The 20,105-nt window shown below is 29.0% G+C and overlaps 1 protein-coding gene across 1 annotated transcript in view; it reads left to right on the forward strand.

The window, feature by feature from the left end:
• Positions 1 to 20,105, forward strand: part of LOC123006194 (hemicentin-1) — a 227,489-nt gene that overhangs the window by 164,786 nt on the left and 42,598 nt on the right. Inside the window, exons 5-7 of the mRNA XM_044400483.1 lie at positions 2,631 to 2,900; positions 10,600 to 10,710; positions 11,611 to 11,805. Coding sequence (XP_044256418.1) covers positions 2,631 to 2,900; positions 10,600 to 10,710; positions 11,611 to 11,805 — 576 coding nt within the window. The remainder of the gene's footprint in view (positions 1 to 2,630; positions 2,901 to 10,599; positions 10,711 to 11,610; positions 11,806 to 20,105) is intronic.

Below are 20,105 nucleotides of genomic sequence, written 5' to 3' on the forward strand. Positions count from 1 at the left end.
ATTTTTTTACATATATTGAAAAAACAAATCAAAATTTTGTTCTTAAAATAAGATCATTTTTTATATTACTGTAATTTATATTAATTATTATTTTTTGGAAACAAATGATTTAAAAAAAAACACTTGGTTCAATACAATTTAAACATTAAACACTCAGTAGGGTACTAATTTTTTGAGTTTGGCTTACGAATTACCGGTTGTTTTCTCTTTAAAATATTTTGTAATCGGATCATTTTTCATAAAGTGTCCAATTTTTAACTTGAACTGAAATTTTTAATCGGAAATTAGTGATTTGAAGAAAATATGCACAAATATGTAATATTTCCTAAAATATGCACCAAGTTGCCAAAATGTACAAAATATGCATTTTTTATTTGGCTTATTTTAATTAAAAAACATTAGATATGCATAGAAAACTTACAATTTTATTGATATACCTCTTAATAACAAATATGCATTTTGCATATAATCCGAGCCTCAATGATATTCCGTTTTTTTTAGAAAAACTAGTTTTAAACTTTTCTAATAAACTATCTCTTTAACATTTTCTTAAAAAAGTAATGTACTATTGGATATACAATACCTTGATCATCATTTTTCTGTCAATTTTTGAGTTGACAGAAAAATGATGTAAAAATAATGTAAACCAAGCATTAATGTCGAGTCAACACTGATGACAATTTCAAATTGTTGACTTTTCTCTTGTCAAAAATATGACACCTTTCACAAAACTTTAGAATCGTCATTGCCTTTGGATGAGTTTCTCATTCAGTAATCTTTTTTTTTTGTATTCAACATTTTGCAATGATGAGTTTTAGTAACAGTCAGTGACAATTGTTGGTAGTGGTAAAAATTAATGTTAACCATCCTAATGCTTGCTTTAGAACTTTACGTCGCACAAAACTTGACGACCAAAGTAATTTGTCCCCAACTGTACCTTTTGATGTAAATTTACCAAAAAAAACTTTTGCAGTCAGTATAACTTTTGGCTAGGAATCATCAAAAAAAGATTGTTGTATAATCCATTTCATTGAAATTGGCATAACAGTAGGCCATGTATCTGTAAACTGCTCTTTAAATATGAAAAAGGCTTTACATATTAAGGAACTAAATTTGTCACTGAAAAAAGTCAAATTTCATTTTTAAAGAACCCTCAGAGAGTTTTTTTTTCCATAAAACCTTAACACCCTGTATCATCCCTTTGTAGGTGTAGTTTTAACACCAAAAACATACACTATTTGCTTTGGAGAAAATAATTTGGCTTTATTCAAACTGATATATTTGATTCCATAAACCTAAAACGGGAACAACAAAAAGAAATTGATTATGTTTCCAAACATACCTTAGCGTGTACTCTAAATCTTGGTTTCTAAGGAGAACTACTTTTAATTATAATTTGAAAAAATACTGGCAATAACAAATAAGCAACGAAAACAGTAAAAAACGAATACAAATCCAAACCCCATCTGCTATTATACCAGGGACATGCGCAGGGCTACAAACTTAAATATGAAATTTCATAGCTAACCATTATGCCAATTTCAAGGAAAACTACTGTAAGTGAAATCTAAAATGTTCTAGGGGTTTTGTAAAAATTTCTATAATAAAAATGTCACATATTCAAAATTTTTCAGTAGTGATAAAATTAAAAGAGTTTGGAAAGAATCCTGATCAAAGTTTACAGTGGAAATATGGGAACATATTTGTATATGTAAAACATATATGTATGTAAAACATACAAAAATTTAATTTAAAACTGTGGGAACTGTTTGTAGATGTTATCAAAATTATACTGTTATTATTTTCTCAAAGGGTTTGTTTAAGGTGATTCTTGCAGTCTAAAATTTACCTAATAAACCTAATACTCGTAATGAAGTTTTGTAAAAAGACTTAGACATGTTTATAAGTAAATTTATAACCTCAAAATATTTAGTTACAAAAAATCAGTAAAAACCATTTTCCTTTCAAAATTTAGTTAATATCTGTAACTATGGTAACGATCAATTACCAACATTTCACCAGAATTTTGACCATTAAAAACATAGACTTTTTTAGGGAAATTTAGTAAGCATAAAAATTTTTTATAGAAATTTAATTGTACTAATAACCCTTCAATCTTAAATAAAACAGATGACAAAGCTTTCATTTATCTTCCTGCTAACAATTGAGGATATGTCAACTATGAGGATATGTCAGCTGTCCCTGTCAAGGTCTCTTTTCCCCAAACCCACATTGATCTTTTTTACAGTTCATATTTCATATAAGGGATTGAAGCGCCCTCTATAGCTACTAGCTTTCGTTATTGGAAATTGGTATAGAAAATTCGGGATTTATGGAAAATCCATAAGTGCATCCTGTCTGTTGTACACAATAACCGGACAAACATCGCTTAAATATTGAACATTAACGACACTTTCCGCCAACGATCACTAAATAAACCAGTAGCTTTGAACCTCAGCCTGTAATTTTTATCAAATCATCGACTAGAAAATTACAATTATTTTGGGTTTTTTTCCTGAATAATAAATTTTGTTTGACGTCGAGAGTTATTTCGTATTTCTCACCTTGCCGCTGGGTTTCCACGTCGAAAATTTGCAGCCCAATAAATCATTGCTTGTTTTATATTTCAGACACCCCCTCGTTTGCGATATCCCGCGAACCAGGTTTCGGTTTTCCCATCCGAGAGGGAATGCCTGTATCTTTGAAATGTGATGTTGACGCCAACCCCAAAGCTTTGCCCATCTGGCAGAAAGACGATTCCAGCCCTCCAGTTCAACAAACACCGGATGGCTTCTTGAACTTTACGGAAATTCGCAGGGAGCACAGCGGCTGGTACAAATGTATTGCTCGCCACAGGCTAGGGAAGTTTTCCAGCATTGGCTATTTTCTCAACGTACGATGTAAGTACACTTTTTCTTTACTTTTTTCAGCTTCATTTACTTGGATTTTCATTAGCAGTTCATTTAAAACTTTAAAGAATAATGAATTGACTGCATTTACCTAATTTTCAATAAATAAGGTCATTGAGTGTTATTTTTCTCATTTTACTAACTTTTGTCTAACTTCTTGTTACATATCAACTCTCCCAACGAAAACTATAGTAACTCAAAAATTACAGTTTTGAGAAAAATTGCCTTGAATCTTCGATTGTTAATAAAAAATCAAGAAACTGTTTAATATTATTGAACATTGTTAAGGGTCTACATTTTAGTAATAATATTGTTTATTCAAAGTAATTATTCCTACGACCATATACGAAACTAGATCATAACGCACAATTACATATGCGCGAAAATTGGCACAATTTTTTGTTTTTGTTTTTGCACTGTGTGTTAGAAATCTAACGCACAATTCACACTCAATGGTTGTTTTTTTTCATTCAACGTATTTTTTGTTGTATCCATTATAAAAAATAAATCGTTATTCAATGTATTTTTGTATCCATTATAAAAATAAATCGTTAGGAAAAAAGTGTACAAAACTTGCAGGAAAGTGTCTAACGCACTCGCGATATTGTCTGCACTCGGCTAACGCCTCGTGCGCAACTTTCCCGCTTGTGCGTTATTTATCACTTTCCGTGCTCGTTGTGTAATATACTGTTTTCTCATTGTTTTTGTATTTTGGGCTCTACATAAGCCATCGTACTCAAAAAAAATATGAGTTACTATAGTTTTCGTTGGGAGAGTCGATTATTACCTAAAAAACGGTGTCGTCATGTCGTGTCGTGTCATATAGCCGTAATATGATAGGTAGTGCGTTTTGAGAATACTTAGTTATTTATGTATCAAGGGAAATAAACAACTATTTTAATCTCGAGAATGTAGGTAATTTTCATTTGAGGGATTAATGATGTTTATTACAGAGATGCATTCAAAATTTTTCTCCCAACAGACTAAATTAATAATAAGATAATAAACCGATAAATTTATCAAAAAATTTGTCAAAACATTCAGTTTATTCAATTGGAATGTTTTAAGAGTAAAACTCGGTATTTTTTTATCTTATTCCCGAGGAAATAAAGTAATAGATTATTAGTCAATAACGAGGGAATAAAGCGTCATTTTATTCGCTGTTGGGAGGAAAAGACCTTTAAAATGATTTATTGCCATAGTTTTTAACTATTAAAATTACATTTGAAACTGACTATAATACCATTCAACCCTTGCAAAGCAAATTTCAAAATATTTAGACAAAAAATTTTGATTCTACATTTTTCAGAATATTACTGAATTACAACATTCTCTTTAGTTTTTTGTTGTTTTGTATTTAACATAATTATTTAAAACTTTTTATAAGAATACTACTGCTTCACAAGAGTCTTTAGTTTTTGTTGTTTTTGTGTTTAACATAATCATTTAAATCTTTGCCAGTATTATCGTTGTAGTTATATAACACCTTATTTTTATTTTCAAATATGAAAAAAATGGTAACTTTTATTTAGGATATTTAAAGTGCATATACAGAAACTTTTTTTATAGTATATATGTATGCAATTATAAAAAACATGTCAATTTTTTAGAGTAAATACAATTTAATATTAATTTTGCGAGGTAAATAAAAAGTATGGAACCAAACGGTTTTTTTTAATTACTTGTCTTTAAGAAACCATGAGGGCTATAAAAAATTGTGATCGTGTTTTGAGAGTTAGATTTTATTTTCTTTATGAGTTAGGCGATTTTTTTATAAAAATGGCTACTTATCTGAAATTTTTTTTTTGATAAAAATTGAATAAAATGAGATAATCTTTAGACTATAGCCTTTGCGAAAAAAGTGTTTATAGTACGTTACCATTTAAAAAAATTAAAAATTTTGCAAAACTTATAAACAAAAGAAAATTTCGAAAAATCTTATTGTTGATAAAACGTCACATTTTTATAGTACTTTATTATTCATCAATTAGTTTTTTTTTTTATAAATAATTTAGCAAAAGACATTTAGTTTCATACTTTTTGTTCATCCTGTATAACATAGGACTGTATACTAATTCTCTGTCCATGACCCATGTTTTTATGAACTTCTTGATTTTCTGCTTTTATTCTTAGAAACGTGAAACAATAAAATAAAAATTACATTACATGCAACATAAACTGTTTACGAAAAGCTTGATAATGATAAAACAATCGAGTTTTTTAAGGAAACACTTATTTTGAAATATCTACAAAAATACCTTGTATACGTAATAGTCTACTTTATGTGAAAATCCAACTTGAAAAAAAAACCTTAGAATTATTTAATATTTAATTATTAAATTAAAGACTAATATAGAACAGTCAGAAATGATTTAATCTATTTACAAGCAAAACGGTATATTCTTTTAATCAATTTTTGTTTGTCTTCATTAAAAAAAAAATCCTGTGAAACTTTGTAACTTTGCTTTAAACTTTTGCTCTTTATTTTTTTTTACAAATATTTACACACTGTAATCGTCTAGACAAGACATACAATTTTACGCAAAGAATTGACATTGGAAATTTTTAGTAAAATTCTGGTTTATGAAAACTAATCGTAAAGTGTTATTTGATAGCAACATATTTTCTGAACATCTCACAGCGAAAAAGGCGACAAACGAGAAATTCTTTAAACATGTTGGAACGATTCCAGAGTCTAAACATTTGTTGATAGGAAGATATTGCCTCGTGCTTTTTGTAGAAATTTTACTTCATTCTGTATTTTTGTTTGATAGTTTCTTCCACTCGTTGATTCTTTGAAATATATTTATTATTTATTTTACGAGTACTTTTGTAGTTTTTTTTAACAACTCGATTTTCTCTTGAAAGCATTATTGTGAAGTCAAGAATTTGTCCGGAAGAAAAATTACGGGGTAATTAACAGGCCAGTGCAAAAGAACCGACTTTTTTAAAGGCGAGGTAAAAATCTCCTGAGCAAACTTAATAGTTGAGTAACTAAAATTTAATGTCCCATATTTTATTCTTAGTACTTAATCAGTATAAACATTAAGCTCAAGAAGATCTATACCCATTGTGTCTTTTTATTTTAATCTGTACAAACTTTTATAGCTTTTACTAATACTAAACACAAGCATTTTTTAAGTTATTTCAGGAACTACGTAATTTATATATAAATAATTATTGTTTTTGGATATTGGATGGCAAATAATTTGATCTTCGTGTCCCGTACTTTAATTTCCTTTTCGTAGAGCAATTTATATGAAACTGACTTCATTGAAACGAATTTACTAAACTACCCCTTTTACTGAGGAACTTCCAACGAACTTGAAGCTTTAAAAGCAATAACACCTAAGTTTAATTAGTAGACAAATTTATGCACACATTTCTTAGCTTCAAGTTGAGAAATCAATGCGGCAAATGACTTTGTCAACCTCCAGAATGCGGAAACGGTTCGTTTCAACATAATCCTCCAACAATCAATGCAATAATTACTTGTTACCCTGTAATTTAGAACTTCTAGGCTATTAACCACAAAAGCCTCAATGTCAATGTGTCTGTGTTCTAATCATAGGAAGTAGTTTCGTTGATCCCTTAAAAGCCTCCGGGTTTTTTCTTCAAGATATTTGGAGTGTGATTAAATGTTTTCTTTTTGTCTATCGGCTACTATGTTGCTTTTTTCTTTTGAAAAATCTTCCAGAAAGTGAGAATAATAATTACAGTAATTTGTGTTGGTAAACCCACATTGCATATTTTGTTATAAGTTATGAATATTTCACACAGACTATTAATCTAACTTCAGATAGGGCAAGACGTGTTGGCACCATAGTAATAACTAACTATTATCACGTATGGTGAATTTACGGTTGATTTAGTTATACACCACTTCCTACTATGTTTTGAGATAATGAATTATTATTCAACTTGTGATTAGGGTTTGTGTGGAATTCATTTGTGTCATGACAGTTTTGGAGAATTTAAATTATTCGTTAGTAGCAACATTTTAAAATTCATATAGATTTGAAAATACTTTTCAGCTATGGTTAATTAAAATTTTGTAATTTAGTTTGTAAGTAATAATTTAGAAACAGGGAGTCCCAAAAATTTCGAAAAACACAATTATGAAATCTACTTAGCTATAAAAACCAATTTACAGAATTTAAATAAATGTCTATAAAACGAAGAAAAAACAAAGAAAACATAAAAAAAATATTTTGAAAGTAAGGAATTCTAATTTTTTAATTCTTAATTTTTAAATTAAGTAACTAAGTTTAAATGTGGCATTTTTAAATTTCGAAACAACGAACAGTTAATGTGAAATGAGCCTAATACAAAAGGACATGAAAGATTTTGTGTTAAAGATTTTTTGTTATTATACTACTTAAATTTCGAGAAGCAAAATATCCTTCGTAATTATTATTCCTTCAGTAATATTCGACAGGCTGGTAACTTGAAAAAAATGTATAGAACTAAATCCCATTTCTAGGCCCGTAGCTAGAGGGAGGCCAAGTAGGGCTCAGCCCTACTTTAGATATTCTAAAACTTTGTGTTTTTTAACAACTTTCTTTAGAAATAATAACGCATCAAATTATAATACAAACTGAATCAAAAGTAAAGCACAAATTTCATATCTTTGTTATGAGTCATTTTTCAAAGAAATCCTCGAACAGGTTGATTTTTTTAAAGCTACATTTGACACTACCTATAGTGACACATATGGCGTCATTCGTTTTCAAGTAATGACGTCATTTTTATTTTTTTTTAATGCCAGCCGACATTTTTTATTACTATTTGAGATAGTAGGTACACATCGTTATCTTTCTGGTAAGCATAAAAAAGTCAAAAAAATGAACCAAAAAAATGCAAAAAAAGAAGAAAATAAAATTAAAAAAACTTAAAAAGTTAGAGAAACTTTATCTTCTTGTTCTTGCTTTATTTTATAAGGGGTAATTGTTTTTTGTTTTTGTTTTTTTGTGTTTAGGTTTGATATTAAATGTTTTCATGCTAATTATTCAAATAAATATACAAAAAAATAGGGCAATAACAAAAAGATAAAGCCTTTTGCGTGTAATTGTCGATATTTTTTCATTTTTTAAATTAATTTTTTTTAAGTTTTAATTTTATTTTTTTTATTACTAGAAAGATAAAGATGTATGCTATTTAAACAGTGAACAAAAATGTCAATTGTTATTTAAAAAAAAATTAAAATGACGTCAAAAACAAATCACGTCATAAATGTCACTATCACGTCAAAAATGTATAGCATTTAAAAAAATTAAATCGACCTGTTCAAGGATTTAAAAAATAAATAAAAATTTTGAACTGTTCTAGCCCCACTAAAAATTTTGGGCGTTTTACCTAAAAATTGTTTCTAGGTACGGGCCTGCCAATTTCAAAGAAATTTTACTGGAATTCCAATAATTCATTAAGATTTTTAAATTCTTATAATTTCAGATAATTTTCTGTAATGTCTCTGTAATGTCAAAATAATTTCTGTAATTCCAAATTAATTTCGATAGTTCTAAAAAAATCAACGTAATTTTGAAAAGAATTAATTTAATTTTTTATTCTTAATTAATTTTTTATTAATTTTTAATTTTTTTTATTCCAAAGTAATTCCCAAGGAATTCAACGTGATTTTCAAATAATTTAGTAATTCCAAACAATCCAAAGATAACTTTAATAATTCCAAATACTTCCAAATAATTCCAAGCAATTTTGATTAAATTCCAAAAATTTAAACATCTAATTCCAGAATTAACAACCCCTCGGTGATATCCATTTGATTTTACTGAGATAATTATTGTTATTGAACAAGGGTTAAAAGTTTGAACTTGAACTTGTGCTTTTGATATTTATTTATTTCATTTAATTTAGATAAAACCAATAAAAAACTTAAACGGCTCTTGAGCAAGGTTCTAAATCTTATTGGCGTCGCAATCTACCTTCTACATTCTATTCCACAATCTTCATTTTCTAAGTTGACCTACTTTTTCTACATAAAAATTCGCCGTTACTTTAAAGTTATCGCTATTTGGAATCCTGTATGCATGCAGATGTAATAAAAAGAAAAACAACATAACGAAATGGATAAGACTGTAATTAAAGAAGAATAATAACAAGCATTTACATTTATAGTTTGGGAGTTTTAGGTAATTATGTTAACGCAACTTTGAGTTTCAACGTAGTAAAATTATTTTTGACCATTAAATTCGTTATTTAAGAGAAACTGTCATAAACACTTTAGTCGTTATTGTTCCCACACTGCAAACAAAGTTATTTTTCTGGATTAAAAATCTGAAGCTAATGGCTAGTTGTGGAAAAGACGAGAAGTGGCCACTGAAATGGTCTTCTATTATAAAACATGTAGAGTGGCTTAATTAACCGACGTCTGCTGTTGACGTTTTAACTCATTTAGGAAAACTTTATCAACTAATTCACTCTCCACAACTATTTATAGTGAAGGCGTTAGATTATAGCAGTCGTCTTCTAACCCCAAACCCTCATTACCGATAATAACAGTCATTATTTTACAACTGTGTCGTTTACAAAAACCACCCGTCTGTTCTTTATCACCCTTCCAGAGTATGCATCTTATTATGAGTTTTTTTACTCGAATTTACGTTTTACGATCATTTCTCTAAACCGTAAACTTGCTAGCTGAAGATTCAAAGATGCACTTTTTGCCCACAAACATGCTTACTTTGCGTGTAATAGCCGTGTTTACGACGAAGTTGTCTGTTTATCTAGTTTATTATGAGGAAAAAATCACTTTTTTGTTCGGGAACTTTAATATAACGGCTTTATCTGATAAACACAATTTAAGCTTTGTGCGATGCAACGATTAAAGCTTACAAGATTAGCTACAAACTCTTTAAAGCCACTAATCCTGTATAAAACGAATTTTTCGAAAACGCCCACTTAAAGTCTGTTTTTTAAATGGAAATGTCAAACAGTCCTATCTTTTACACCACTAGCAAATTCATTCATGATAATTTTAATAAAAAAGGTGGCAGTTCCGGTTTTTGATATAATTTGAAAACAATGTTAGCAAGAAAAATTGTCTAAGGAAATTTAGGACGAAATCACAAAGACGAGAACAAATTCACTAACAGTTTTTTGAGATTTGGAGACGAAAAATGTGCAAAACAGTCAGGAAAATATCACCGTTAAAATTTAGACAATTTGTAATGAGGTGTCTTAAACATTTTCTAATTTTTAGCAAGAAATTGAGAAGAATATAAAATAATCATGAATGAGAAAGAATGAAATTGAATTAGTCTTTTTGAGGAACGAGTTGAAAAAGTAACAATTTTGAAACTAAAGCTGAAGAAGAAGTTAGAACATGTTTCAATTTCGAGCTAATTTCAGTAAAACACATAAAATTTATTGCTGATCTTTATACTACCTGCTTGTGTCTTTTGCAAGGTAACTTTTTTCTTTTTCATTAAAGTTTTTGTATCAAAAAGCTCGATTTCACTTGCCGTGTGTTTCTATCAATATTATGACCACTAAATTTTGTCTTTAGACATTAGATGGTGATGTTTTCTATTCGATAATAGCGCTTTCAAAGAGCAAACAGGCACACAAAATTAATAAAAGTCCAAATTTTGACAACATTTCAACATGAAAACGATCATAATTTTTGAATAAAATTACTTTGCTAATAATTAACACGTTTTTGGCATTGTAGATGACATGGAAGTGACCCAAGAGCCGGATTTTGACATTGCTGAATTGAGTTCCACCGGGAGACAAGTGGAAGTGGCCCTTGGCGGTGCAGTACAACTCGCTTGCCCTCCAGGTAACTTATTCTTAAAAAGCTCTTTAAAATTTAAAAGCACAATAACGTAATTTTCTCCGTAAATTGAAAAAAATCTACATATTTTTTCCTTCCCCGAATTCCAAGGCAATTCACTCCTGAAAACGTTAATTATGCTGAAAAGTTGAAATAATTTACGTAAGTATTTCAGGTGCCTAAGTAACTTGATATAATATTGTTGGAGTTTAATTAAAATTCGTCGCTATTATCAATAATTAAATATTTCGAAAACAAGAAAGTTTAGCTTTGTTCCAACGTTTTTCAGCAAACTGTTTTGATTGTCATTAATGTTAATTAGTTTTAAATCGTTGTGCGATTTGTTGTGGAAGAATTTAACGTTGTGCGTTAGAAAGGCTTAGAGAACTAATTTGTTTGTGTGGCTTTCTGCTTAGTATGCAGAGATTTAGTTAAAGGTCGTTGGTGTAGGATCAATCCCTTAACCCTGTAATAACAATAGCACAGAAGGAAAGTTTTAAATAAAGTCGTATTTCACAAACACCCTGAATTGCGTTCTTAAGAACTCTATGCATATGTAACTACACAGGAAAGAATCTGAATAATATTATAAAAAGAGCGACTTGTGCAGAACCACTTAACTTCTTGCTGCAACATGCATATGTAAACAAGTTTCTGTTGGGTTACTTTACAGGTCTTGTTTATTGCTCGACTAAGTCGGCCGTTGCTTGAAAGGAATCTGTTACCATTTGTGGTTTCCAACTTTTTCCTTTGAATATCTCGTAAAGTTTGCATACGATTTTGCAACTTTTCAAATATTGTTCCTGTCCTCGCCGATCTTTGCATAAAATCAATGTTCTTTGTATTGGATTTTTTTGTCGAAAATAGACTCTTGTGGATTAAACTCTTCGTTTTATTTTCATTTAGGCACGTCTGGCTGTTGGACTCGTGTAGAGGCAGGAAGTGGCCGACTCGAGCCCATGGGAGCATCGCAGGAATTAAGGTTGGATAAGGTCCTTTACCAAGAGGCCGGAGAATACAGATGTGTATCTCCCAGTAGAGATCTCACACGGAGGCTGGATTCCCTTAGAAACGCTTTATCCGTTCAACTAATTGTAACAGGTAAGTGTCAGTCTTTATTAATTGTCTCGTGGAGATGGTATATTTTGTCGGAGACGCTTAAGAAAATTGACTATTCCAAGCTAATGGAAAGCAATTATACGGAAAAACGATAAAGGCACTTTACGCACAGAAACGTTCATAATTTTCGAGACTATATTTTATAATCAAATCTAGGAATACAATCTAATAAGTAATAATATTTTATTTTTTAATATTTCTTTGAGATGGAATTGTACACCCGGGGAAAAAACTATACACCAGTCTAACTTTCTGCTCACACTGCGCTTTGTTGCAATAGTGTTTCAGACTAATTAGTTGGGGAGCAGGTACTATGTCGAAAGACCCTTATTTAGGAAGTTGGTCCGGACTCGAGATACACGTTTCTTCAAAACGGTCTTTTTCTGAACATTTCTTCAATGAGTATAGATTATTAAATGGTGATTATAATACTTTGCAAAATGACACTAAGCAAATTTTAGAGAAAAATGCAATCCCATGTAACAAAATTTTTGTGATTTACTTTTAATTTTATTAACAATAGCTAGTTTCTTCCGTTTTTTAATATTTATTTCTAAACAAAGCAAAAATCCAAAGTGGTAAATTTAATGCCATAATAATAATAATGTACTAATATACAGTATGCCCCCGGATTTTTTTATTTTACGCTAACACTACAAAAGAAAAACATTTTTTGCTTCACCTAAAACCAGTAAGTCTGTAATTTTAAAAGTTCATTATTATCACTCAGTGGAAAGAAAATTTAATTTTTCTCTTGATTTTGAACTTGTAATGTAATTAATAATACAAACAATACGATGTTTAATATACCTTTAATCGAATTATTATTTTTATGTTAACTTACCTTTAATTAAACAAAAATAATTGTTAAATTTTTCTATCACGTTACACTTTTTTTTTGTTACAGACGATAATTTTCCTACTTTCTGCACAAATGCGTCCGATTTAAAATTTATTTAAATTCAAATTGTTGCTAAATTATTGCAAAATTATTACTATATTGGTTTAAATAGGTCTTAAAAAACATTTCACTCGCATTTGGACTTCTTTTCTAAAAATTTAGGGAGCATGAGTGACAAACAAGACGAGCATTTTCATCAAGATCTGAAGCGTTTTGGGATGAAAATATGTTAGTAAATTACTGTTGGATTGTTATAAAGAAAACTGATCCAAAAAGTATAATAAAACCAAGTAAAATAACTCACTTTTAATATATTTTTTGTCGGTTTTTGTATTTTTGTTAATTACATATTTCTTAAACGTAACGTGGTGGACTTTCTTAAACAGTTTTTTTTTAACTCAGTGCCTTAAAATCTATAAGAAAGCCAAGGTATAAAAATCGTGTAAACTAGTGTAATTTTTTCTCTGCGTTTTAACCCCATCACATTGGCGTTTTATTTTTTTTGACAACGATGTCGTTTTGACAGATGAGTTAACGCAAGTTAAATAACAAAAATGTTTGTAAAAAAACATAATTTTAATAAATGGCAAGTCAAAAAAACAGCTTCTAAAAAAACAAAAACAATCATTATTATTCAATTAATTAATTAATTAATTGTCAAAGTGACATCGTTGTCAAAAAAATAAAATCGCCAATGTGATGGGACTTGAAAAGCAAAGAAAGATTATTATTACAAGTCCAAAAGTAAGAAAAAAATTAACTTTTCTTTCCACTGAGTCAGAATAATGAAATTTTAATTACAGATTTGCTCGTTTCAGATAAAGCAAAAACAACCCTTGCTGTTAGTGTTACTTCATCTACTCAAAAGAGTTTTTAAAGAAATAGTTTAACATCTGCTATAGAAAAAAAAGTATTTTCTTTGCTTTCACAGTGGCGAGTGTTACAAATACACGAGTATCACAATGAGATGTTATAACACGCCTTTTTTATACTATTTTTTCTATTGAGCGCAATTTATTACTATATTTGACTGTTAAAATTTTTCACATTTGACGTATACTATATCCAAATTCCTCGAAAATGGTTTAAATTGCATTAGTTTCGGTGCAATATGTTGAAATACAACAATTTCTTTCGTAAAAACGACAGTCTATGGCCAGTGATGGCAAAAGTATTGCATAAAATGTCGCCAAAAAAACAGTGCTACAAAATTGCATGTGATGCAACTCATTATGACGAGCAGCAAAGAGCGAGTTTTATAAAGAACGAGTTCCCACAAATGACTTATGAAATGAAAAAACGCAAAATATAACAAAAAAAATGTGTTTTTGCTATATTTAGACGCTTTATTTTTCTTTGATTAGGTCTAAGCCAGAATGCTGGTTTTGCGTTTGGTCTCCCAATTACGATGTACACATTAAAAATTTTGAAAACGTTTAAAGTTTTGAAAATTTTTGGCTCTACAATGTTTTACTTTTTATCCTCAAAATTTTGATTATTTATTCTTCTATTCTACTCGATGTTAATCTTCTTTTTACCTTCCCACTCGTACCACTTTTCTTTTAAAAACGCCTAAATATTTTTAGTCTCAATGTTTTAATTTAGTTGCTGAAGATTATAACATTAACAGGTCTCTCACTTATTCTCTAGTTTGAAAAAAAAATTTCTCGACGAAGCATGATTGTATTATTTTGCTTTTTACTTGTAATTTGTCTGTTTGTCATTTTATTATGCTTTTTATTAGAACTGTTTAATAATAATTATTTATTGTAAGAGTGTGTTAGATAGCATTTTATCCACGCAAGAATGTTTAACGGCAAGAACGTCAGTTCGAGCGCTTAATTTTCTTAAGTGGATAAAACGCGAGTAACACACGACTGCAATATAACATTTTATCCACAATCACAGGCCCAAATTATTCCAAACTTAATTAAAAATTAAACTGACATTTAAACTGTTTAATAGAGAGTTATTTAATTATTATTATTACTACATTGTTCAAAAACTTAACAAATTTATTATATTTACTAGTAACGAAAGTAAAAAAATGTTTTCTTTGTAAAAATTTCAATTATCTACTCTTACCTGCAACTTCTACCGCCTGATTCTAGTATTTTTTTGTAACTACTTGTATTTTATAACGACTATAAATAATAATTAATAATTAATAAATTTTCTTCATTATTTGAGTTGTTAAATTAAATAAAATTAGATAAGAGAACAACACTTTAGTGATAGGTATCGGGAAAAAATATTTCGACTTCAACAAAAAATAAATCGGTTTTTAATTGCATTTGTCTCATAAAATATAATCATATTTTATTAATCCATATTATAGTGCCCTTGTGTGTCTATAACCGCAATAATTTAACAATTTATTGTTCCATTTTTATCATTTCATATAAAAATTAATTTAGCTGTCATTTACAATGATATATGTATTTAACCGCGTTTTTAAACATCGGTGTGTTGGTCATAGATAACAAGTAAAATATTTATTTTAAAAAATAATTTATTCCAGCATACATTATGGAACTGATAGATAGCTTTTGTGTTTTAAATTAAACAATTAAAAAGTACGTAAAATGCATAATTTATTAGGCCATAATATGAGTTTATAGTTATTTCTGAACCCATTATTTGGTACAACACGATTTAAAAAAAGACAACAAAATGAAAAATAAACAGAGTGCGTCAGAACTCGCGCCCCAGAGAAAAATGTAAGGTAAGGTACCAGAAACATGAAAAAAATGTAAAAAAAAAATTATCCATGAGAATTTCGAGGTTATGAGAGTTTAAATTTTGCACTTTGACTCTATTTATTTCTGTTGGAAAAATAATTAGAAGAGGAAACAAGGAAGCTGTATCCTAAATTGTAACTCTGTTTAATGTTATTTATGGTTTTTATTGGCAAAATTTTGGTACCTTCACTAAATAATTATTAAAAAACATATACAAGATCATGAGTATCACTAGACATAAAAAAGTCAAAAGTCAAAAAATAAATGTCAAAATTTTTTGACATATAGAATTTTTTAAACATTTTTTCCATGTTCCTGGTATCTTATCTTACTTGAAATTTTTCTCTAGGGCGCGAGATCTGATAGTCACCCAGTACATACCGGGTGACTGTAAAATCCTAGTTCCGCTACCTAATAAAATTCTTTAAAAATGTAACTTTAATACCAACTTTTTATTAACTAATTAACACCGTGTATAATAAATAAAATATCAAAACACTAGATGTACGGACTTTTGTTTCAAATTTTATTTTAAAAAACACCATTCCAATCATTTCTTTGTCCCAAAGACAACACTTTGAAAATTATTAAAACAAAAAATATAACTTAGAAAAAGTTTATTTTCAACGTTTTTAGAAAAATAATAATTAATTTAACGGTTTGCGGTCGGTGCAAACATTTAATAAAAATGAACAGGATTTATTATTCTGCATTTGTTGACATGCTAAATGAAAAAAATTACAAAACAGCCAACTGCTGTAATTTTATTTCCTATTCCCGTTCCAGCTTGTAGTAGACTTGATGTTTCATCGTAAAATGTTTAACATCAAAAGGAACAAAGTTAAAACATTTGGGTTGTCATGCCCAAACTTGAGCTAATAATTGTTGTGTGGCTATTATCTCGGCCGAAATTCACACAAAACTATTAGAGAACGAGTTGGCTTTGTGTAATTTATTTAATCAAGTTGAGTGAATCCCGGAGCTTGGCCATGTATAGCGTGTGTGGTAGCCCAGGACTTGTACTAGGTTGCCAGTGTTGCCAACAACACAAACAATGCATGATAGGCGATTCATCACCGATATAGTGTGGCGGCTGAAGTGCATTTTACTCCATATTTTTATTCAAACTGACTTATTTACCTTTGGATATGGAAACGTAATGGTGAAATGGACGCATGAACGAACTATCCTTTTGTATCGTAAATTATTGATCAATTTGTTTATAGTTTGTAATTGTTTCTAACTCATGCATACATATAAATCATTTTGTAGTCAGTAAAACATGAAATTGTTTACATGCCTATCACAAAACAATACGCACCAGTAAATGTGGATGTGGAGATAGAAAACAGGTGCATTATTTATGGAGTGGTCGAAAAATCACTAAATTAGTATTTAAGTAACACATTTATTTGATCATAGAATACAATTTTGGAAAATTCCAAAATACCAGGAAAATTATTGTATCAAAGGGCCAGGCCTGTTCTCTGATAAAGAAATAAAAAATGCGAGGCTATAAAAATCTTCTCTACCGTGTTTGATATAACATTTTTTTCACTACTAGCACATTTATTACCCACAAATACAACGGTGAAAAATATAACCCTACTTAATGGACATGTTGTCTCAAACGTAACATGTCATAATTCACAACTACAATATTTATTAATTCACTATTACCTACAGTAATTAATTATTTACCTGAGTTATTAAGTATTATTTTTTTCATATTATAAATGAGGTTATGTCATTTTTACACTTCTGTAAGGAATAAAAGGAATTTTCTAACTTTATAATAGATATGAAATATTTGCTAAAATAACAAAGAAACTGGAAGAAAAGGGAAAAAGTGGTAAAATTTGCCTTACTTCCGATAGTACTTTAACAAGAAATAAACTCGTTTGTTGTTTTGACAGTTTTGACACAGAAGGAGTTATTCTGATGTTTTTAAAGAGGAAATTTAGGTCTTTTTTATTTGGTTTTCTATTAATTTCATCTCAAAATACTTCCATTAGTACTTGTGAGGGTAATAATTTGTCAATAATAATATTCTAGAAACGTAATACTCTCCAACATCAACATTACCCACCTCTACTACATTATAGCCCTTGGTCTCTAATGAAAATGATCATTGACTACTAGGAGAGAAAAACAACTTCACACACTTTCGACAAACTAAATAATGGTAGTGAAAAAAAGAATTTTATAACTTCATAATATTAAATATTTGTTAAAAGAACAATGAAACTGCAGAGAAAAGGGGAAAAGTGTTAAAATTTGCCCCAGTTCCGGTTAGTATTTCAACGTGAAATACTGCTTATTTGTTGCTTTGACAGTTATGACAAAGACAGAAGGATTAGAGATAGTGTTATTATGATGATTTTTAATAAGGAGGTTTACGTTTTTTTATTTGATTTTGCATTAATTATTATTTTCATCTTGAAATACTTTTGTTAGTACTTGTGATGACAATAATTTTAAAGAAGAATATTCTAGACCGATTTGTATTTGTAGCCTCCAATATCGGTACTTACCCACCTCTAATTCTCTCTCTAATAAAAATGATAATTGACCACAGATAATAGTATCTTTTACAACTAGTAGTGAAAAAAGAAATTTGTATTGCGCTTTTATAAATTGCTTATTGGTTTTGGTCATTATGTAGAAAAATAATCTAAAATCTAACGCTAATCAAACCATGGAAAATAAACCTTAAATTATCTGATCTCGTCTTAAAAAAGTTTTACTTAACTCATTATTACCAAGTTTCTGTTGAAACTGTGTTTATTTTATATTTCAACTTTTTTATCAATTTTTTGAAAATTATGCTCGGAAAAGGTTTTGTTTTAATCAGACATTGATTGATATTCATTTTTTGTACTTCAGTGAGCCGTAGTTCAATATTTTTAGATTTTAGTTCAATATTTTTACTGTTTGTATTATTAGTGAAATGTGTTGTTCCTGCTAATTCTCTTGATAAATGTTTGTCACACTGTGAATCAAATAACATTAATCACAAAAGTTAATTTACTCGAAAACGTCCTTGATTGCAACTGCATCAATATTTTCGTGGTTCCAATTTTGGATTATCGGGAAGTAAATATTTTATGAAGTAACAATGCTTCCAAGATGGTATCATTCCTATTATAAATAAACCGATTTTGCGGTCCAATAAAGACCTACGTTTTACGAGGGTTGAATGGCGAGAGACGTAGAGATAAGCTGCGAGTTGGTCGGCAACTGGACCACCCGACCGGGGAAAACAAACTGACATTTTCTATCTTGGAGTCCGTAAATCTTTATTCAACTTTATACTAGATGAGGAAGACAGGACGAAACGAAAATGTCTAAAATTAAAAGCCAAGAGCAAATTGAATCTTTTCACGAGTGTAGCGATGATAAGACGTTGTTGAGACAAAGTAATAGTTGAAATTTTAATGAATTTTAATCAAATTGGGCAAAAAATTTCGGATTTATCGCTCATATAGCCGCTCATTATTTTAAATTTATTATTGTACAATGCGTTCTCTTGAGAACCTTCGTTTCTCCTCAATCTCACTCTTTATTTGACGTCAGTTCAGCCATTATTAAACTCAAGTTTCCTCTGATTTATTAATCTTGATAAAAACCAATAAATTAATATTTCAACATAATTGTCACTATCAGACTATATCGCCCTGTGTAAGTTATGATCTAATGAAATGTTAATTACAGTCTTGTAAAATTTTAAAGTTTAAACTTCCTTGTTGGTTAGACAGAAAAAAAACGTCTCTTTAACACTGACCATTTTATTTTCAACAGAGAATTAAACAATTTTTAATAAAAGAATTTTTATTCCCAGTGTTTACCAAAAGAATGATTATTGATATTGCGACGCTGCAGGGTATGTTAATTTTGTTTGTGTTTTACTCAGTAACAGACTTTGTTATTTAATAAAGAAATGATAAAAATGTTGGCAAAGAATACAAACCCTTATTTGTTTCAGAATTCACGCACACTGCCTTTTTTCAACTGAATTAGATTAATTTAATTGAAAATTTCTTTAAACCGAATTAAAAAAAAAATAATTGGCAAACAATACAAACCCTTATTTGTTTCAGAATTCACGCACACTGCCTTTTTTCAACTGAATGGGAATAACTTAACTGAAAATTTCTTTAAACCGAATTTACTGCATTTCTCTACCTTTTCGCTATGATTTTTTTTTTTGTATATAACACTGAAATTATTATAGATTTTATGTGATTAATTTTTCTTCACTTTCGATTGTAAATCTGCTTATTTTTACAGACAGTAACAACAACAAATAGTAAAGAATGAAGCGTTTTTTGATTAAACTATTTACTTTATAAAAATAATTAATTATTATTGATTAATGTTCTATAGAATAGAGATAAAGTTTTTGGAATTTCTTTTGGTTTTGGGTTTTACAAAATCTACAGATTTTTTAAAGGCTAATTTAAAATTGATTTTTTTTCGAACATTATTTTTATAACAGCTTGTCATTAAAAAAATGCAGAAGACATAACAAGAAAAAATAATTCTTAAAAATTGTCACAATTTTTATAGCACTCAATCTTTCACCAATTATTTTTTCTGAAAACAAATATAGAACTTAACCAAAACACTTTTAATTTTAT

Source organism: Tribolium madens, unplaced genomic scaffold (genome assembly GCF_015345945.1).
Source record: "Tribolium madens isolate multiple individuals breed KSU strain unplaced genomic scaffold, Tmad_KSU_1.1 Scaffold_11;HRSCAF=98;Tcas5.2_LG3b, whole genome shotgun sequence".
In the NCBI taxonomy this organism is placed as follows: Eukaryota; Metazoa; Arthropoda; class Insecta; order Coleoptera; family Tenebrionidae; genus Tribolium; species Tribolium madens.